Source organism: Oryctolagus cuniculus, chromosome X (genome assembly GCF_051225735.1).
Source record: "Oryctolagus cuniculus isolate XC-2025 breed Fujian yellow rabbit chromosome X, ASM5122573v1, whole genome shotgun sequence".
Taxonomy (NCBI): Eukaryota; Metazoa; Chordata; class Mammalia; order Lagomorpha; family Leporidae; genus Oryctolagus; species Oryctolagus cuniculus.
In genome coordinates, this window is record NC_142888.1 from 102,044,795 (window position 1) to 102,067,413 (window position 22,619).

Here is a 22,619-nt window from a genome sequence, read left to right on the forward strand (position 1 = left end):
ACATACACAAAACACTTTTCTCTATATAACTTAGATAAGGTTCTCTCACCATTCTCTCTCATGACTACCAGGAGACTCACCCATGACCACCTAGTTGACCTGTGACAGACCTTTTCCAGAACTCTTGCCTTAACCTGCTGAAACACCATATTTACATCCTCTGATTTCCCTTTCTTTGTCTCATAAATAATTAGCTAGGGGCCTACGCTGTGGCATAGCTGGTAAAGCTACCACCTGTGATACTGGTATACCATATGGACACTGGTTTGAGTCCAGGCTGCTCCATTTCTGATCTAGCTCCCTACTAATGCACCTGGGAAAGCAGCAGAAGATGGCTCAAATACTTGAGCCTCTCAGCTTACATGGTAGACCTGGAAGAAGCTCCAGGATCCCGGCTTTTGATGGGCCCAGATCGGGTCTTTGTGGCCATCTGGGGAGTAAATCAGTGGGTGGAAGATCTCTTTGTCTCTGCCTCTCTCTCTCTCTCTTTCCCTCCCTTTCTCCCTCCCTCTGACTTTCAAATAAATTTTAAAAATGCAATGATTGCATTTCTATTAAAAACAACAATCAGCTGAGATTAGAACTGTTTGTTCCTTTGAAACTAGCCAGACAAGACATACACATTTCCTGGACTGCCTGCTGACTGTGTTGTCCCCTGACTGCGAAACACTCCCACCCACATTTGATCCCATATGTAACTTACTTACTCCTTCCTATGAAAAACTTCCTTATTATGATAGCCTGAATAAAATTAATTTCCTAACTTGCTCATTTTTGCTTTGGGCAAAACCTTATTGAAAACCTTATTGAAAACCTCTTTAGCAATTTATAGATTTAGTTTTTGCTACACTATTATAATAATAGACAAGATACATGAAATGTAGGACAAGGTGTCCTCTCTTCTAGTCACAGTTCTCTGGGCAATCTCTACTTTTCTGGACCTCATCTTCATCTTATGCCAGCACTGTGGCATAGTGGGTAAAGCCGCTACCTGCAGCACTGGCATCCCATATGGGCACCGGTTTGAGTCCTGGCTGCTCCACTTCTGATCCAGCTCTTTGTTATGGCCTGCGAAAGCAGTAGAAGATGGCCCAAGTGCTTGGACCCCTGCACCTGCATGGTAGACCCAGAATAAGCTTCTGGCTTCTCTTTGTGGCCATCTGTGGAGTGAACCAGTGGAATGAAGACTTCTTTCTCTATCTCTGCTTCTTCCTCTCTGTAACTGTGTCTTTCAAATAAATAAATAAAATCTTTTAAAAAAAGATGTTGTATTTGATACTCTTTAGCATTTTAATATCCTGTAATTGTTGCTAAATTACAGGGTAGTTATATTTAATTTTATGAATGGATCTTACATGACTCAGGTCTAGGTGTAAAGTCTTTTATTTGTTCATGTCCCCTGCTCTGTTTAAAGTAGTTGTTATACAATGTTTGCTGATTAAACAAAAAGAGTTACCGTTAGTTTGTCAGCTACTAAGGTAGTTCTGGGCTGTTCTAGTACAACACCTTTAACTCCGAGTTTACTTAGCACAGACAACTTGGATTTGCTTCTGGTAAATTTCAGCTTGCAGTTGTCTTCAATTCTTACGTGTTAAACGCTAGAGTGGACTTAAACATTTTAGGATACCAAATAGCTATAACCAAATATTCTTTTTTCTTTCATTTAGATAACTAAAAGTTGAGAGAATTTTATCTTCCAAGAAGAAGCAGATACATATAATGACTGTTAATGGGCATCTGATTCCAGTTGACATTATTTTCTTAAAATTTTTTATTTATATGAAGTATACAAATTTCATGTATTCCATATATACAGACTTAGGAGCATAGTGGTACTTCCCACCCTACCCTTCCTCCCGTCCACACTTCTGCTCTCCTTCCTCTCTTATTCTTTGATTTTTACAATGACATAATTTCAGTTTATTTTATAATCATAAGCTTAACCCTCCACTAAGTAAAGAATTCAACAAATAGTAAGAAAATAACCACTGTTCTTCAACAGTAGAGACAAGGGCTATAAACAATAATCAAAGCTCAAAATGTCAATTGAATTTAATTTATTAAAAATGATGTATTTATCTATCATATGATGATAATTTCCAAATAATAGTCGGTAAATTGGTAAATGGAGAGGGAACAAACTTTAAAGAAAGGAATCATTTAAATCCCAAGAAGGCCATTACTCATAGAAAAGTTAATAACAGGTTGAAATCAGGATCTGTGGGACCCAATTGGACATCAGTGAATTTTAGAAAACTCAAGATAATTTTTCAGTCTTTGGATTCAATAGTAATTATTGCCAAATTAAACAATGTGCCATGGACTATGCTATATGCATCAATTTTCTCATTTATTCTTCATTACAGCCATATGAGATAGGCAATATTATTATTATCCTTATAATACAGATAAGGATACAGGTTCAGCTAGGTTGTCTCAATTACTTGAGGTTGTAGAGTCACTAAATGACACAGTCAGTATTTGAAGCCAAGTGCTACAATGCTAAATCCTCTTGGAGACTAAAGAACAATGTAAAAAAAGATTACTGATGCCATAGACAGGAGTGTCAATTGGTAAAGTCAACAACAGGAGTCACTGTGCACTTACTCCTCATGTAGGATCTCTGTCCTTAATGTGCTGTGCATTGAGATTTAATACTATAACGAGTACTCAAACAATATATTTCACTTTGTGTTTCTATGGGGGTGCAAACTGTTGAAATCTTTACTTAATGCATACTAAACTGATCTTCTGTAAAAAAAAAAAGAAATTATCAATTCCCAACTTGACTCTCACTGGGATTAAACATGACAATAGATCTGATCTGATTTCATCATCATTTAAAAAAAATCATCTATTATTTTTCACTTTATGTTTCTGTGTGGGAGCAAACTGTTGAAATCCTTACTTAATGTATACTAAGCTGATCTTCTGTATATTAAGATAATCGAAAATGAATCTTGATGTGAATGGAAGGGGAGAGGGAGTGGGAAAGGGGAGGGTTGCGGGTGGGAGGGACGGTATGGGGGGGAAGCCATTGTAATCCATAAGTCGTACTTTGGAAATTTATATTCATTAAATAAAAGTTAAAAAAAAAGAATGATCTGGTTGTCAGTTTCATCTTTTAGCAATACAGCATCAAGGCAAGCTTCTAGGACTGTATTTAAAGGGTATGCGTTATCTAGAAAATCATAGAAGGATACAGCTGACCATTTAAAAATATCCTATTGTATTATATCTTCTTCATGGTTTGGTTTAGTCTGCACACGACAATATAAAAAAAGCTGTGCTTTTACTTGGGAAGTAATAGGTACTAAAGACCTAATATAGCAGAACCATGATAAGCATTTACAGTTAAGGTTTTATTCAAGCTTCCATAAAAAGTCATTTTAAGGTAACAACTTGGTGTATATTGCATCAGCTCATAATGATTTTTCTTAATAAAGTATTAAATTGAAATCACTTTCCCTGTTTGTTGATATAATTGAGCAGAAATTTAAAACATTTTTCATTTATGAAAACTGTCACAACACATTAAAATACAGGTAAATAGATTTTCTCTAAAAATCTGTCATGAATAGACTCTGGAGATTTGCTTCCATTGTATAAAATATCTTTTGTTTTTTTTCATATATGTTTCACATACAGATTTCAGTATAGTATAGAAGTCATGAGACTAGGCACTATACTCAGATTACCAGTTTCTAGCTCTGTGATCTTGGGAAAGTTATTCAATCTTTCTGTTTCTCATTTAGAAAATGGGGGCCACCATGGTACCTTCAATATATAAACCATGTACTGTCTGGAATAATTCTTGGCACATAAGTAACTGTTTAACAAATTTTAGCCATCATCATCAACCTACTCCATGGAAATGAATTATAACTGATCTGAATTAAATACAAAATTAAATATACTCATGACAATTACATTATGACCTTCTCTTAACATGTTTCACTTTCCTCAAATAGATACTTCATATTTCCAGTGTAAATTGCAAGAAATCCCTACACAGACAATGTCAAACAGCAATTCTTGTCACTTCATACATAATAGGAGAGAAAGTAAGGGAGAAAAAGCAAGTAAGAGAAGTAAGGAGAAAATCTGAGTGTATTAGAGTCTCCTCTGCCACCATTGACCCCTGTACTTCTACCACCCACCCTACCCTGTCTCCCAAAGTAACAATGAAACACCTGACAATGATTAGCTCAGGTAAGAACCAAGTATTACTAATTGAGGATGCAAAGCAAATTGCATCATGAAAACTAAAAACTAGAACAAAATATACTATTTTTCAGAAACCTAAGCGTTAGGTTTTACTGAAGCATGGGCCAAAGTAAAGTTGTTTTTTCAAAAACAAAGACCAAAAAAATCCATAAATAAGTTCCCCAAAAAGGAATTAACAAAGACAAGTGAAGAATAGTAATAAAAACATCTATAAAATAAAGTATCTTAGTTGCAACTAATGAAACAAAAATAAATCTTCTTACTACCCCTAAAACTTGTTCAGCTTCCTGGAGATAGGATTTAGGTCATTAATAAATAATAAATAAATAAGTAAATCATAATACATTTTTTGATCTCCTAAAAATACTTAGGATAGTGGTAGCTATACATTTTGTTCTCTATTTCCACTTTTTGAATTGACTTTCTGAAATTTTACATAGTTTAAGTCACTTTGTGCTGAATGCTATTTCAAGAGAAATCATAGCACAAACTTACTGCTATTTAGAATGCTTGTATATACAATGTAGATCACTCAATATGAATATGATATTGGGAGTGTTGGTATTGTGACATTTATTGTAAATATCTTATACTGGTTAAATTTAACAATTCAGGACTCAAAGTGATGTTTTTCTTTTCCCCAACTAGGAAGAATTCATATTCCACAAAAGAAAAAATTCATGTTCTCCCATTTTGACATAAATATTTGCCCTGACATCAAGTGGAAAGAGCTTTTCTTATTGTAAACATTAGAGATTTCTCTATTCCGTTTGTAAAAATGTTATATAAAAATGCTGGGCTTGGTCACAAAGAACTTAATCAAAATCCCATGTTGCTTTAGGGTAGTTATATGTAAAAAGCAATTTCCATTGTACTGATACTTTAAATCTGTAAATATTTATTTTCAAAATTGTCAACATATTTGGAAAGTTTATTGGTTTATATTCAAGGCACTGGAGAAAAGGGAAGTTTGCTTTCCTGAGATATTTACATGTATTTATCCTGTCCATATAGAATACATCCTTTAAGTGATCATGAAATTTAATGTCAAGTGACGCCATCCCAGGTATGATCCTATTGACCAAATTAGAAGAAAAGTAATCAATAATCAATCAATCATTTTGGTCACTGTACCTTTTTTCTCTGATTTATCGGAAACTTTTCCTCCAATTGGAGAGTAAGTAGTATCCATGGACTCAGTGCCTCTGTTCCCTTTGCTAACTCCATTTTCGTAGAGCTGTCCTTCAACTGGTTGCAACTGCCAAGTCAGGCCGAACAAATGCACTGCTGCAAGAAAACAAGCCATACATTAACTTATTCCAGACTCCTCCGGAAGGTCTCCAAACCAACTTTCCCTTTTGTACCTAAAAATATCCGAGCTAGTTTACTTTTAGTGAGGGGAAGCAACTGGGAGTTTGTACCTACACCACACATGTAGCTACTTTTCCAAGTAGCTGTTGTTAAAACTTGGAAGTTAAAAGGATCTGAGTGATTGAATTAGAAGTTACAGTATTTGTTATCAGATAGAGTGGGATTGGACTTGGCTAGTCAATGCTGTGGCGTCTTCCTATTTCATTTTCTTTAGTTGTGTAACTCTACTTTGCATATGGAAACTACTACAGAATAGTAGTGGATAGGCTACCACGAGAACATGGAAGGCCTTCTCTATGGCTCTGATTTAACTCAGCAAATATTTCCTAAACACCTAATATGCATAAAACCTCATGATAGCTGCTGCAGGTATTAAAATCTAGATTCCTATTAGGGTAAAATTTGGTAGTAGTACACATATAAAGCAACTGTAATATTATGCAGAATAATTGAATTAGGTTCAAATTGCTATGATATTAAAAAGTACCTAGTAATGGTCATTGTACAGGAAAATGGGCATTCTCACACATTTTTGTTGAGAAGAAAAATACAGTGACTTTTTGAGGGCAATGTGGTACCATTTATCAAAAAGTCTTAAAATTTGGTTTACCTTTTGAGTTAACTATTCAATTTCTATGAATTATGTATGAATGTAACCAAATGACAAAGTTGTCAATTATAACATTTGAAGATAATGTTATAAAATTGTGACTAATTTAAATATTCACAGAAGGGATAAATTTAATAACTGATGACACAATAAATCAAGATTATGTGGCTATTATATCATTTTGCAGAAGATCATGCAATAGCATGAGAAGTACTCATGATACAGCAAATGAGAAATAGCAGGTATAAAAGCAGTATAAATAATAAGATCTGAATTGTGTGTACGTTTACATGTATGCATACATTTATGTCTGGGGTCAGAGAGGGCTGGGAGAATAGAAAGCAAATGTATTAACAGTGTGCACAGCTTTCAGAGGGTTTACATTTTCTTTATGATTTCTACATTTTAAAAATTTGTTTCAATTTTTAATTAGTTTTTAAAAGATTTAATATTGTTTGTAAATATAATTCTAAGGACATAATGACATTCTCTTTTTCCTTTCCTCCTTTCCCCTCCCTCCTGATTTCTACATTTTTAAATATTTTTTTACAATGTACATGTGGATTGTTAGCCATCTTAGGGAAAAGATACTTTCTCTTTAAAATAAATAGTTTTAAGATTGATAAATGAAAACTGGTTGGATTGATCAAGGATGATTCTACAAAGGTAGTAGTATTAGATGTTGAAGGATTAGCCTTTTTCCCCAGATGTCAAACATCACATACATTTGATAGGTTTTGAGGGTTGACAGTAATAAGTGGGGACAGGAGGGAGATTTAACACAATATCATTTTGTAAAGCATATGATGTGTTGAGGCAAAGGAAGTTGCCAGAGATCATTGGAAACTTAGTTATGTGTAGGTGGTAGTGGAAGTTAAGGCCAAAAGGGTAGATGAGGGTCATACTGTAGAGGAGATTAAGTGTCAGACTTAGGTATTTGGATCCAATTTATTAGGAAACAGAGGCACTGCTATTTTCTGAACAGATGAGTGATATGATCAGAGTTCTTTCCAGGAACGTTAGACAGCAATGGGGAGCACTAAAGGTTTCAGGCAAATGAGCAAAACATGCTTTGTAGAAAGATAAATCCAGTAGCAGTGTGGAGGAGGATGAATTGAGGCCTATAGATTTTGCCAGGAAAGCAACTGATATGACATTGCAATAATCTAGAGAAGCAGTAATAAGTGTCTCAGTTATGCGTTGTGAGAATTCACAGAAATTCTTTAAAGATAAATTGCAAAAATGACATCCCAGGATTTGGCAACAAGGTATATGTGTGTGTGTGTGTGTGTACACATACACATAAGCTCTTGCATGTGTATAGGTGTACTGGAGGGAGGCACAGGGAAAAGGAACATTCCAAAACGGTTAGGGTTTCAGCCTCAGTAACTGGAAGAATGGTGGAATCATTAATAGAATTAGGAGAGTCTGCATTTAGCCCAGCATTTGCTAGACATAGTTGATACTGGATATGTGTTTTATTGAATGGTAACTGGTTGAGCATATGTGAGGAAATGGGAAGAATGCAGTGAATTTAACTTTGGGGATGCTGACTTCCAGGGACAGATGAATCATCCGGATAGTGATGTTACTCACAGTACTTTTGAAGTTTTGAAAAAAAAAACACATTAAAGCTAGAACAAGACTGCAAAGTCATATATGCATAGAGGCAAGAGCTGAAGTTGTGAGTGAATGAGGTCACTGAAGAGAAAGACTGTTAGAACAGTGCCTAGGGCAGAAGCTGGATAAATCACCTTATTTGTTTTTCCATTGCATTTTGCAATATCAACCAAATCCTACCAAAGGGGAATATTTTTTTAAAGTGAATCTGCTCATAAGTCGTCTCACATTTTTCTTTGTGTTCCTAGGCAGACTGCAAGTGGCTAATTTGTATGTTTAACTCTTATGTATAGAATATGAATAAGTGATAAAGAACAGAGAAGCAAGCCAGAATGCATATTAAAAAATCATTCATACATTTTTAGTTAAAGAGATTTCTAACATCCACTTTATAATTTATCCTTAAAACTTTTAAGCATTTAATTGGTTTCTACCCTTTTCTTTGGATTAAGGCCAGTGCATCCTGAAGAATTTCTCTTGCAATTATAGGAAACAATTGAAACTCACAGTGGCTCTGAGTAAGGTACAGGATGACATGTGAATAAAGCTATATTACCAATGTTGTTGAGATTTCCTTGCCAAAGGACTCAAAGTTTCGTTTAACATACTTTTCCCAATTAAAGATATTTTTCAATATTAGAAAATTTAGTCTACTCCATGCCCTGAATAATTTGAATATGATGGATATTAAAAGCTATATTGAAAATGTGTTTCATTCCTTTGGTTCAATTACTTTTGTGAAATTAGATGGACTATATGTAAAAAGAAGTCATAGTGGTTTTCATTTTGAACACCAAGGGGACTATTTTCTATATTTTCTTTAAGTTAGGCCAGTTTCTTGAGGGATCTTGAAAATTAGAGAAAATGCATGTGCTGAGATTCACTTCAAAATATATAAAGTAAGGATTAATTTTTCACAATCAAAGGAAATGGACCGCTTCCAGCCAATCAAGACAGATAAAGAGATATTGGGTGCATTTAGCAGAACACTTTTTGAGAACAATGGAGCTTTATAATTTTTTCTGGCTACTATATCTTTCCTAGTGAATGAGCTCTTTGCGTGTGTATTTGCAGGAATGCATAGTGAACGTTAATTACTTGCTACAGATCACGGGTGCTACAGCAATGCTACTGTATGTGAAAGTGTGAAAGAAAGCCCAAAAGTACATTCTTGTACAGAGCAGACAGTGGTTACTAAATAACTCCAGTGTTTGAGGTCTATTAGAGATAAATCATATTTGCTCTTAGTAAGATCAATAAATAAAATTATGTTGCTCATTGGCATACACCAACACAGCACAAGGAAGATATAGTAGTATTTTTTCCAATAGGATATATTTATTAATTTACTCAACAAATATTTTCAAAGCGTGTGCCAAGCATATTGGGGATACTAGTGAAGGTAACTAGAAATATTTAACATTCAGTAACACTCAGGGCAGCATAGGTACCAGCCAATCAAAATTGATAGCAGATATAAAAAAGCCTAATTAGTATACACTGGTTGTCTGTCCACTGGTCTGGATGGATACAGGTGAATCCCTCTCCAGAGCCATATTAGTTGGATGAATCATCCAAACCCAAGTATAGGAAATAGGAGAAAACAGACTAGAATTAAACATGCAACCAGTAATGAACAAATGTGACAGTGTCAAGTCACACAGTCTATACTGACTCAACAAATATTTTCTGATGGACTACTCTGTATCAGGCAGTGTTTTTCTATTTCCAGCAGTGAATCCAGGAGGAAAAAGTTATTCTTGCAGAGTTTGTATGAGAGAGTTGTTGTGTTTAGACATGAGGGCAAAGAAAAACATGTAACCTAAAAGAGATTATAACTTTTAGGGAATCAAAGAGACAAACAGATGGGATAATGTCAGGTGGTAATGAGGGTTATGAAGAAAACAGATAAAAGTTATCAGGGAAGGCCTTTTAGAGAAGGTAATTTTTGAACTAAGGTCAGAATAAAGTGCAACTATTATGAGTACCCAGTGAAAGAACATTCCAGGTTGTAGGAACTGAAATTATAAAAAACCTGAAGTCTTACTCTAAGGAGTGCAGTGTGACCTCAGGCAAGAAGGCAAAGAGTGGTGGGAAATTCACACAGATAAGGAATGGACATATAATCCTTCAGTCTCAGCACTCTAAATAACTTCATGGACTAGTCACCAATAAACAAATGAATATAAAGTAATAAACTAGAATCTCATATACCTGAACATAGCTCTGTAAATATACATTGCTGGCTAATTTTGAATAAAATATAAGTACTCGTAATCCCAAGCAAGGTCAAAGTTGTTGTTGCTAAAGATGTATATAAAGTATGCACACACAGTGAGGACAGGTGGACAATATCTAGACCTCTCAGGGAGTACCAATCCTGTTATTTGCATTTCACTGAAATTCAATGGCTGCACAGAATGTGTATGATTATCCAGATATTCCAGGAGTATTATCTTTTCAGCTGATTAAGTATGGCAGTACCTCATGCTCTTTTAATAAATATTCTTTGGTACTGAGCCCTGCCTATTTTACAATTATTATACTTCTTGTTTCATGGAATTGCAAAGAGCTATACTCTACATTTATAAATGCATTAGAAAGTTAAAGTAACAAATAGATTATCTTGCTGTTCTCAGTTGCCAAACTCAGTCAAGCACCTTGGATCTCAAGGCCGGCTGCTTCTGTGAGCGGCAGCTCTTCGTGCACATTTCTATAGAAACCGCCAAGTCCCTCTGCAGTTATTCCTTTACACTCTCTGTTACGATGCTGGCTTTTTTTTTTTAAGACCTTTATTCTCTAGCAACATTTATAACCAACAATACTTCCCCATTCCACTCTTCTTCAAGATGTAAACATTCACTTACAAGAAAGAGACCACAAGAATGCTTCAAAAGTGGATGGGGGAAAATACATGCTGAACGACTTAGGCCTGTGTTGAACAATATGATTGTCACTCAGCATATGTGTCAACTGAGCACTTGAAATGTGGCTATTCAGAGCAGAAGACATCGAATGAAATGAGGAATATATTATTACTATTGATATTGATTATATATTAAAATGATATTTTGGATATATTAAATATAATTTTATTTAAATTAATTTCACTTATTTCCTTTTACTGTGTTAACATGACTAGCATAAAATTTTACCTTATACATATACTTTGCATTATATGTCTATTGGACAGTGATGAGCTTGACTATCTGAAATATTTCACAAAGGGATGTTTATCTTTTAGTATTCTATCATAGAATTTATCATTCTATTGTGAGGTTATCTGTTTACATGCCTGTTTCATCATTATTAACCACTCAAAGGGCAGGAATCATGTCTTCTTCATTTTCTGTCCCTGGTATCTAAGTGGCACTTGGTAGTCAGGAGTTACTCCATTAATATACTGCCTTCTAGGAGTATAAAGTGATAAAGTGGCTTTGGAAGGCAATTTTGATATTTATCAAAATTTAAATTGGGAAGGACTCTTGACAAAAAAATTAAAAGAAATCTATTTCTATGAGTCTGTATCAAAGAAATGATCATACATACCCATAAAGGGACATGTACAAGGAAATTCATTTTAGCATTACTAATGTATTAGCTTTGTTAATATAGTAAGAAACTAGAAAAATGAATATACCCATAATATGAAAGACTATGTAAGAATTAAACAGACTGATAATGAGAAAATGTCATATTAAAGGAAACTAAGGAAATGTGCCAACAGAATGTAATATGGACTCCTAGATAGGATCCTAGAATAGGAAAAGGATGGTGGGTAAACGGAAGAAATCTGAAATAAACTTTGAGTTTAGGGCCGGCGCCGCGGCTCACTAGGCTAATCCTCCGCCTAGTGGCGCCGGCACACCGGGTTCTAGTCCCGGTTGGGCGCCGGATTCTGTCCCGGTTGCCCCTCTTCCAGGCCAGCTCTCTGCTGTGGCCAGGGAGTGCAGTGGAGGATGGCCCAGGTGCTTGGGCCCTGCACCCCATGGGAGACCAGGAGAAGCACCTGGCTCCTGGCTCCTGCCATGGAATCAGCGCGGTGCGCTGGCCGCAGCGCGCCAGCTGCGGCGGCCATTGGAGAGTGAACCAACGGCAAAGGAAGACCTTTCTCTCTGTCTCTCTCACTGTCCACTCTGCCTGTCAAAAAAAAAAAAAAGAGTTTAATTAATAGCATCATACCAATGTAAATTTCTGAACTTTGGCAATTGTACTATGGTTATGCAAGGGACTAACGTTGGGAAAAGCTGACAGGTATGTAGGAATTCTATGATAGATTATTTAAAAAACAATTGATTTAAATTATTTCAAACTAAAAGGCCAAAAAGAGAAAAAGGACTGATTCAGTTATATGCTGGAGCTGGCTTAAACTGGCTTATAAGAGCCAACTGACACCCGGAAGGAGCTCCTGGCTTTGGCCTGGCCTAGCCCTGGCCATTGCAGCCATCTTGGGAGTGAACCAGAGAATGTAAGCTCTCTCTCTCTTTCTCTCTTGGTCTCTGCTTCTCCCCACCTCCCCAACACTGCCTTTCAGTTAAGCAAATACGTAAATCAGCCTTTAAAGAAAAAAGAAGGAAGGAAGGAAGGAAGGAAGGAAGGAAGGAAGGAAGGAAGAAAGGAAGGAAGAAAGGCAGTCTCTGGGGCCAGCATTGTGGTGTAGTGGGTAAAGCTTCCACCTTTGATGACAGCTGCATCCCATATGGGAGCTAGTTTGAGACCTGGCTGTGCCACTTCTGATCCAGCTCCGTGCTAATGGCCTGGGAAAGCAGCAGAGGACTGCCCAAGTGTTTGGGCTCCTGCCACCCACATGGGAAACCTGGAAGAAGCTCCTGGCTCCTGGTGTTGGCCTGGCCCAGCCCCGGCTGTTATAGCCATCTGGAGAGTGAAATTAGCAGATGGAAGACCTCTCTGTCTTTCCTTCTCACTTTCTCCATAACTCTGATTTTCAAATAAATAAATAAATCCTTTTAAAAAGGGAAGCAGAAGCATTCAGTGATTTAGTGTGAATAATCCCCAAACACATGAAACAAATAAAACAACTCTACCCACAGGAAAGAATTGGGGGTCCCAAAAGTCTTGCCTCAAAGCTTCAAAGAATATAGGTTGAAATTCAGTGGCCGGCCGGCGCCGTGGCTCACTAGGCTAATCCTCTGCCTTGTGGTGCCGGCACACCGGGTTCTAGTCCCAGTCGGGGTGCCGGATTCTGTGCCGGTTGCCCCTCTTCCAGGCCAGCTCTCTGCTGTGGCCAGGGAGTGCAGTGGAGGATGGCCCAAGTGCTTGGGCCCTGCACCCCATGGGAGACCAGGATAAGTACCTGGCTCCTGCCATCGGATCAGCGCGGTGCGCTGGCTGCAACGCGCCAGCCGCGGTGGCCATTAGAGGGTGAACCAACGGCAAAAGGAAGACCTTTCTCTCTGTTTCTCTCTCTCACTGTCCACTCTGCCTGTCAAAAAAAAAAAAAAAAAAAAAAAAAAAAGAAAGAAAGAAATTCAGTGGCCTAAATTTTTTTTCTCAATATATCTGAATAAGGAAACTTTGGGTGCTGAGAAGGATTCCATTTAGGTATTTAAATTTACTGTAGTATCTTTATAGTCCTATGTAAAGAAACAGAGCTACTTTACATGTCATTACATAGCTTTTGGCATTTTGTGTTCATTATCTCACAGATAATATTTGAATCCATTTAATAACAAAGTACATAGGTATTTGGTAATAAATTTAGAAGTGAACTTGAAATTTCGATGTTTTTTGAAGGCAAATTCAACCTGGTTTCAAGGATTTCATCTTGCATCTTAAAATGCATAGATATTCAGCTAAGGATGTTATGTTCATTTGTTGCAAGATTTCTGGGGGATTACTTTCTGATTCTATGAAATAAACCTATTTAGAAAGTGTGAAACCTGTCTTACAAATAAAATCCTTATCACTATGGATGATGTCATCAGCTTCAAATCATGCTAAGACAAAAGCATGTGTTATCTTTCAAGGTAATTTGTTTTCCCTTTTTGTCAGCATTTCCCCCAATCACCACCACCAATTCTGTTTTTTGTCTTTCTTCATGTTCCTTCAGGCTAGGGAATGCTACAGCTTTTGTACTTTACTTCCAAAGCTTGTCAAAGCTACAGATCTACTTGTATGTTGGACAGTTTCTTTCCTGAAAAATATACCAAGTACATTACCCAGATGGTGACCCCTGATGACTTCAAGCTTTCAACTTAACTCCTATGGGAAGCAATTTCACTAGGCTGATGCTTCAGTGGACATGATGTGAGACTAGATGCTTCTGCAATAAGGAATAACACTGCAAAAATAAATGCTACTTGAATTAAATGCAGTGACTGCAAACATTACAGAAACCAGGTTATCTTTCCATCTTAAAATAAATCCCATTTTTATTACATTAAACATCAGATTGGTGTATGAGTGAACTATAGCCCTTTGATAAATTACCTTCAGATCTTGGTTTTATCCTGGTAATAACCCGATTACATGCAGGATTGAAAACCATTAGTTTTTGAAGAAGCATTTTTCAAGAACTAAATAAAGGAAGTAATGCATGTTTATTTATGGCACCTTACTTTTGCCTCAGCAGTTTCATTCAAGTTTTCTCTTCTTTTGCCTAGGGTTATACATATACATTTTCTACTGAAAATATTATCTGTGCTTGCACTACATCATGAACATAAATAAAACATACTTAAATGTTCCTTTTCAAAGCAATTTGAATGTAGTCAATATGGCTTTGAGATCCTTTTCAAACATTTTTGAAAGCCTGAAAAGCTGTTGTGTCGGGTACAAGTAGAATTTCTTTTGAAAGAAAGGGCTTCACTAATTTTTTTTTTAAAAAAGCCAAACAGAAAAAGCATTTTAACTTGAAAAGTTTTACATAACACATTTTGCAAGCCTGTCATGATGAAGTAGTAAAATTAAATACCAATTAAGGAAAGATAGAGACAGTACAACAGAAGCAAGGAGGACACCTTTTTTGTTGTTCCACATGTTTGAAACTCTATTTTTCCTCTCCTAAATGCAATGAATTATTCTTTATTGCAGCATACTTTTATTTTTCACCTTAATATGGTCCTAGTTTTATCCAATGCCAAGGCTAGAAAAGATTCTATCGAAGTAATAAATCATTTTAATATCCCAGTTCTATATTATATTATCTTACAATTTTTATTTACTATGTATTCTATATTTTCCATTCCAAGACTGCAACTATATTTATAAATAACATGCCTATTTGGGAACCTTATCACAGGTTTAATATATGATCTCCATTTGCAGTTGCATAACAGGCCCATCTGTGTACTCCTTATCAGACAGACACCATTATTTAGTGGTTTCATCTCAAGTCACAGCACCAATAAGTGCTCTCCATAACTCAAATCTTATTTATTTTTGTATGATTATTTGCTTTGTGGAATCAGGAGGAATAAGCAGCATAATGATGAATATCTTAAAAAACAGTTTAATGAATAATGCAGTAAAAATATCCATTTAGACAGGAATCAGTATTTTTGGCTCATATTTAAATTTTTTTCTCATTTTACTTCATTTTCCCTTTTACTATGGTCCAAATCACTTCATCATTATTGGTGATAGGAATCTCTAATTCCTGAACAGTCTCTCACCATCTTTACTGATTTGAGTACTTGTTGATAATACCTTTCACTTTCTTTAAAAAAAAAAAAAAGAGCAAACAAAACAGGTCAACAATGGAAAATAAGAAACAGACCTATGCAGATATTTCCTCCTCTTAGCCATTTGATCTGTACATCTTTAACTTTTAAAATGGGCATATATTCATATTGGTTTATGTCCATAACTTCTAGTAGTAAATGCTTTAAAACTTGCTTCTTTGGAATAGCCATTTATCCTAGTGGTTAAGATGACTGCATCCCATATCTCAGTATCTGCGATCAATTCCTGGCTTCTGACTTGAGGTAGCTTCCTCTTCCAATGCTGACCCTGGGATGGCTCAAGCAACTGGTTTTCTGCTACTCACAAGGGAAACATGGATTGTTTTCCTAGTTCAGCCTGCCCAGTGCTGGCCACTGTGGGCATTTGGGGAATGGACAAGTAGATGGGAGCGCTCTATCTCCTGTCCCACTCTCCTTCATCCTTGTCTACTTCTCAAATAACAAACTAAATTAAATATAAAATAAAACTCATTATTCTCATTTAGCATCATGTATTCATAGCCACACATACATGGTATGTGTTCTTCTGAAAACATTTAGATATTTAGATTTTAAAACCCCGTCTGTTACCTGATTATTCAGTTAACATTAAAGAGCAAGACGTGTAAGATACTGGAGAGGCAGAAGATATAATACAGAAGAAGGAAAAGAGGTGAGTGTTAGAAAACTAAGCCTTCTTAGCTACCACGTGAGATTTGAAGATTTGAGAATGAAGTGATAATAACCTAGTTTGTTCTTGGTTTTATGAGGTGACACCTTGTACCTTTTCTGTTTTTGTCCTAATTTTGTCCTAACATTTAGAATGTTAACATTTAGAATGTTAATCAAATGGGGTTGATTTGCAATATGGACCCTCAAGCCTTCTCCTCTTATGCAATTATTATTTGTTGGTTAATAAAACAGTAACTGCTTGGTTGCAAAATACTTCACCCTCCTGGAACTTACACTGTATCCAAAGGGAGGCATTTGCCATTTGGTATGCTAAAGAGCAAAGGTTCCTTGGGTCAAATATGAACTTTGCTATTAACCAGCTCTTTGACCTTGTGAGAGTTACTTAATCTCTGTATCCTCATCACAAAAAGCGAATAATAATAGTGAATAATAGCAGCTTCTACATAAGATTGTTGTGAGGACTCAAGTAGTACACACAAAGTACCTAGAAAAATGCCTGGCACATATTTTATAAATGTCCAATAAGTTTTACCCATTATTACTAAGTCAGATTAATTTCCCCTTTAAGCTAGCCTTCCAAAAATCATCTTGCAAGTGAAGAAAGGTAGAAGATTATTTGTTCTTGGAACACTGTGTTTTGCTGCTCTAGAAGAGGATGTGTAGTTGTGTGTATCTGAAGAGTTGGAGACTGTAACACAAACACAGAGGGACATAAGCCTTTAGAGAATGTCAGCTTCCCTCTTCACACAGCTGTATAACAGAATTTCAAAAACAGAGAACTCTCACCTAATTTCCTAATTCCAAATCCTAGACTTAGTTTAGGACATCATTCTCTTATCTCCCAACAACGTTCCCTAAGCTAAGTTCCCTAAGTTCCTTTTCTCCTTCATCATGGTCACTGGTGTCTGGAAGTTGTAGGTTTTGCATTTTGATGGTAAAACTTTTCCAGAAACCAGAGCATCCCTTTCCATTTCTTAGTAGATGCCATGTTTTACCAAGCTTAGCATGTAGCAGTTAGAGTCTCATTTTATGAAACATAACTGAAAATTCACACATAGTCATATAGTACAAAATGGGTCCCAAGAAAATTTTCAGCTGACTTTTCCAGCACAAGTATACAATCCTGGGTTATGGCTTCAACTCTAGAAAACTGATCTGTACAGGTAGGGCGATTTGTCTGCAACATAATAAAATCATAGTATATTAGAGATCAAAATAACTACAGACTAACTGAATATAGTTTGAAATAAAGGGGGGAGTAATTTTGAAGTGAATAAATCTGAGAAATGCTACCTCAGCTGAGTAATCAATTTTTCTATCAACAGTGATACTATGTATACAATAGCATGTATCCTTGATATTATGTGATGATAATAGCGCCTCTGTGGTCTTTTTCCCCAAAACCCATCATCACAGTCTAAATATAAGAACAACAATGGCAAAATCCAATTTGAGAAACATTCTGTGAAAAAATCTGGTGGTTGCCACTAAAAACTGTCAAACTCATCTAGGACAGGAAGCCATCATATGCCAGAGGAAGATAGGAAACCATGATACATAATATAAAATCCTATCCTGAAACAGAAAAAGGAAGGACACTAGGGAAAATCAATCAAGTTTCACATTCAGTTAAGGGTAATTATCAATGTTGGTTTCTTAGTTGTGATAAATGTACCATGATAGTATAGGATGTTAACAATAGGAGAAACCAGATGAAGAGTATTAGGAATTTTCTACTTTTCAACTTTTCTATAAATCTAAAACTATTCTAAAAGTAAAAGCTTATTTTGGAAATAATATGTCACAAACAAACCATTTGGTACAATGTCTTATTTAAAGGAAGAGGAAACTAAAACCTAGAGAGAGGAAATATTTTGTCCTAGAATACAGAGAGCTGACACTAGGACCCTACTTTTCTCTGTCAGTCTCATCCCACCAAATCACACTGCTTCTTGCCTTATTCAAGGCCAAGAGAAGATATGATCCATTTCTTCTTCTAAATGACATTTAATACTGAAGTAATTTGGTTGGTATGTTGGACTAATGAGGCCAATTTTATAGGTTAAATTTTATGCCAACCAGTTGCTTCTGCATAGGGAAAAAACTCTTCTCTTTGTCATGGATTGATTATTCACATTAATGTTGTTCATCCATCTCAGGTAAGTGCAAAGGCAAGAATTGGAAGCTATAAAAATACCTGCAATTCAGAATACATGCATATCAGTGAAATCTTTTTGTGAGGACACTTCAATTATTTTATTGGATTACAGGGTCATACATAACTGAAGTCAAACATGCCCTATGTATTCTCTACTGGTTCTATAATCTATTCACTTTTTAATGTCAACATTCTAAGCATTCCTGTTGAAACTGATCATTTTGTTGTCCCAAGTTTGCTCATCTATTTTTGAAATAGACTCAAGTTTCTCTTTAAAGAAAAGGCAGGTGGTGGTAAATTTACTCAGTCTCATATGGTCGCAGAAATTGAGGCTACATTTTTTCTTAATAGCTTCTGAGAGGCCAGAGTTGTGGTGCAGCAGGTTAAGCTGCCACCTGCAATGCTGGTATCCCACATGAGCACCGGTTAGAGTCTTGGCTGCTCCTCTTCTGATCCAGTCCCTGCAAATGTGTCTGGGAAAGCAGAGGAAGATGGCTCAAGCATTGGGCCCCTGCCACCTACATAGGAGACCTGGATGGAGTTCCAGGCTCCTGGCTTTGGCCTGGCCCAGTCCCTACCATTGTGGCTATTTAGGGAGTGAATCAGTGAATCAGAATTCTTTGTCTTTTCCTCTCTCTTGTAATTTTGCCTTTCAAATAAAAATAAATAAGTGTTAAAAATACTTTCTGAAACTCTTGCCATAATATCAATAGATGTAGGAAAAGAATATATCTAGTCTCTCAGTTTTTATTATTTCCCTATGCTTTGAGACTATAACTTTCAAAAATATTTATGTACGTATTTATTTGAAAGAGGGAGGAAGGGATGGGGAGAGGAGAGAGAGAGAGAGAGAGAGAGAGAGAGAGAGACAGAATATTGAGAATCTTTCATCTGCTGGTTCACTCCCCAAATGGCTGCAAAATCTGGTGGGGCTGGGCCAAGTTGAAGCCAGGAGCCAGGTTGAAGCCAGGAGCCAGGAGCTTCCTCCAGGTCTCCTAAGTGGGTGGCAGTGACCCAAGCATTTGAATCATTGGCTGACTTCCCAGGTGTGTTAGCAGGGAGACAAATTGGAAGCAGAGCAGGCTTGACTGGAACCAGTGCTCCAATATGAGATGATGGCATCACAAGTGTGGTCTAACCCAGCATACCATAATACCATCCCTGGAGGAGACTATTATTTTGATTCTTTTTATACAGCATTAATATATATGGTTTATGTTAAAATTTTCACAACAGAAAATTACTTGTAAATTGTTTAATATTAGCTGAAACCTGCAGGAGAAACATGGTCAAAAGATATCAATAGGCTATTCCGAAAAGAAGAGAGGCATAATAACACTGACATGAGTAGGCTTTTGGCACAGTGGTTTGAATGCCTGAATCACATATTAGAGCTTCATGCTTGAAATGCCTGAATCACATATTAGAGTGCCTGGTTTGAGTCCTGGATACTCCACTTCCAATCCCACTTCTTGCTAACACATTGTGGGGAGCAGCAGATGATGGCTCAGGTGTTTGGGTCCCTGACACCCACACAGGAGGCCTGGATAGAGTTACAGGCTCATGGCTTTGGCCTGGGAAGCCCTGACTGTTGGAGGCATATGTAGAGTGAACCAGTGAATGGAAGCTCATGTGCTCTCTCTCTCTCTCTCTCTCTCACACACACACACACACACAGAGAGAGAGAGAGAGAGAGAGAGAGAGAGAGAACGAACCTGTCTTTCACCTACAAAATTTAAAGGAGCCGGCACTGTGGTACAGTGGGTTAAGCTGCTACTTGTGACACCCATGGGAGTGTCTGGCTTGAGTCCCAGGTACTTTGTTTCGGATACAGCTCCTGGCTAATGTGCCTAGAAAAGCAGTGGAAGATGGCCTAAGTATTTGGGCCTCTGCCACCCATGTGAGAGATGCATGTGAAGTTCCTGGCTCCTGGCTTCAGCTTGGCCCAGTCCTGGCTATTGCAGGCATTTGGGGGCGGTGAGCCAGCAGATGGAAGATCTCTTTCTCCCTCTGATTGCCTTTTCTTCATCTCACTCTTCCTTTCAAATAAATAAATTACATCTAAAAATGAAAATAAATAATTTTTTTAAAAATCAGCAGCTACACTATAAAATGTTCCACCATAGTGGTGATTTAAAAATGCAAGCTAGAAGACTGATCTGTAAGATGGCACAACAGGAGTTTACAGTGCTCATCCTCTCACAGAAACATCGATTTGAACAACCATCTGTACCCAAGCATTTCTTCACAAGACCTAAGGAATTCAGGTGAGAGACTACAGCATCTGGGTGGCACAGAGAAGTAAGAAAGAGCTACACTGAGCAATATAGGAGGAGAATTGCACATTGCACATATTACCCTCCCCAAGCCCATGCAGTGCAGTATGAAGAGAAATACGAAGTAGGGGGAGGCGAGTGAAGTGAGCACTCAACTTCACTGCAAACTCATGCACCAGACTAATGCCAGAAAACACTGGTGCCAGGCTAGACCTTGCGCTATAGATACACAAATGTTAAATAGAAAGGAATCAAAGCATGTTACCAAAAAAGTCATCAAATTAGAAAGGAAGACAGACAGAAAGAAATAAGGCAACTGCAAGACAGAAAATAATTAACAAAATAGAAAGTACCTATGCACTGATAATTTGCAAGAGAGTAAACTCATCAATCAAAAGATACAGGATTGCTGAATGGATTAAAGTACAAAACCCAATTATATCCTGCCTGTAAGAGGCTCACTATAGCTTCATGAGTATCAACAACACAGACTGAAAGTAAAAGAAGTAAAAAAGGCATTTCATAAAAATAGTTGCCAAAAGCAGGGGTGGCTACACTTACATCAGACAAAATCGGCTTTAAGACAAGGCAAGATATACAAACAACTTTAGCAGCAATCCACAGATGATTGGATACAGTCAATGTGATGGAATGGAATACCATTCATGCTTGAAGAAGAAGAAAATCCTGTCATTTGCAAAAACTATAGATGAATCTGAAGGGTCTTATGCTAAGTGAAATATGCCAGCTACAGAAAGAAAAACACACACACTGTGTGATCTCACTTACATGTATAATCTAAAAAAATAAAATTCCTAAGAGCAGAATAGAACAGTAGCATTCAGCAACTGGGAGTAGAGTAAATGAGGAGATGTTGGTCCAAGGTACAATTCCAGGTATGCAGGATGAAAAAGTTCTGAAAATCTAATGTACAGAGTATGCAGTTATGGTTAATCATAGTCTATTATGAATTTGACATTTTCTAAGAGATTATATCTTCAATACTCTCACCACCAAAAGAAGTAGTAATATGAGTGATGGATATGTTAATTAATCTGGTTGTGGTAATCATTACATAATGTATTTATGTATATAACATCACATTGTGTACCTTAAATATATACAACTTTTGCAAACTAAGACACTGAAATACCTTTTTGCCTATCAAAATTGATTCTTTTCTTTTTTGTAAACGATGATGTCAAAAGTTATCAAGGGAGGGGCCAGCACTGTGGCATAGCGGGTAAAGCCACTGGCTGTGTCAGCATCCCATATGGGTACCACTTTGAGTTCTGGCTGCTCCACTTCCAATCCAGCTCCCTGTTAATGCACCTGGAAAAGTAGTGGAGGATGGACCAAGTACATGGGCCTCTGCTCCCACGTGAGAAACCCAGAAGAAGCTCCTGGCTTCAGATTGAGGAGTAAAACAGTGGATGGAAGACCTGTTTCTCCCTCTCTCTGTAACTCTCTCAAATAAATAAATATTTAAAAAATAATTAGCGAGCATTCAGAGAAATGTGCACCCTTATATCCTGGTGGCAGTGTAAAGTGTTGCAAAACATTTGGGCAAATTGGTATTGCATAGAGAGTCTTGGAAACATTTAAACATATTTTTGTCCTGTGATTACAGGTTAGAAATTTATATTATTAAAAGGATTTGGATAGTTTTAAAACAATGATATTCAATATAATCTTGCATATAGTACCAAGGTATTGAAATTCTCAAATGTTCAACAAATGAGATTGACAAAATCAATGAATACTGTTGCCATTAAAAATGTTCCAGAAAATATTTCATAATAGAAAAGGACATTTACAAAATATGCAATAAAACCACATATAACAGAGGCTGTTTGATATAGTAAGTGAGGACATAGGCTCTTTTTGAGTCAGACTGACCTGAAAAGTCTTCCACTTACTAGCTTTGTGATATGGGCCAAGCTACTTAAAGTTTCTAAATTCTTGCTTTCTAAATTCACTCT

General features: G+C 36.7%; 1 protein-coding gene across 6 annotated transcripts in view; it reads right to left on the reverse strand.

Annotated features, from left to right (window-relative positions):
- TENM1 (teneurin transmembrane protein 1) overlaps positions 1-22,619 on the reverse strand; it is an 870,866-nt gene that overhangs the window by 296,832 nt on the left and 551,415 nt on the right. For all 6 annotated transcript variants that reach the window (XM_051827790.3, XM_051827788.3, XM_051827787.3 and 3 more), the window contains one exon: positions 5,362-5,514. In XM_051827790.3, the coding sequence (XP_051683750.1) occupies positions 5,362-5,514 (153 nt within the window). The remainder of the gene's footprint in view (positions 1-5,361; positions 5,515-22,619) is intronic.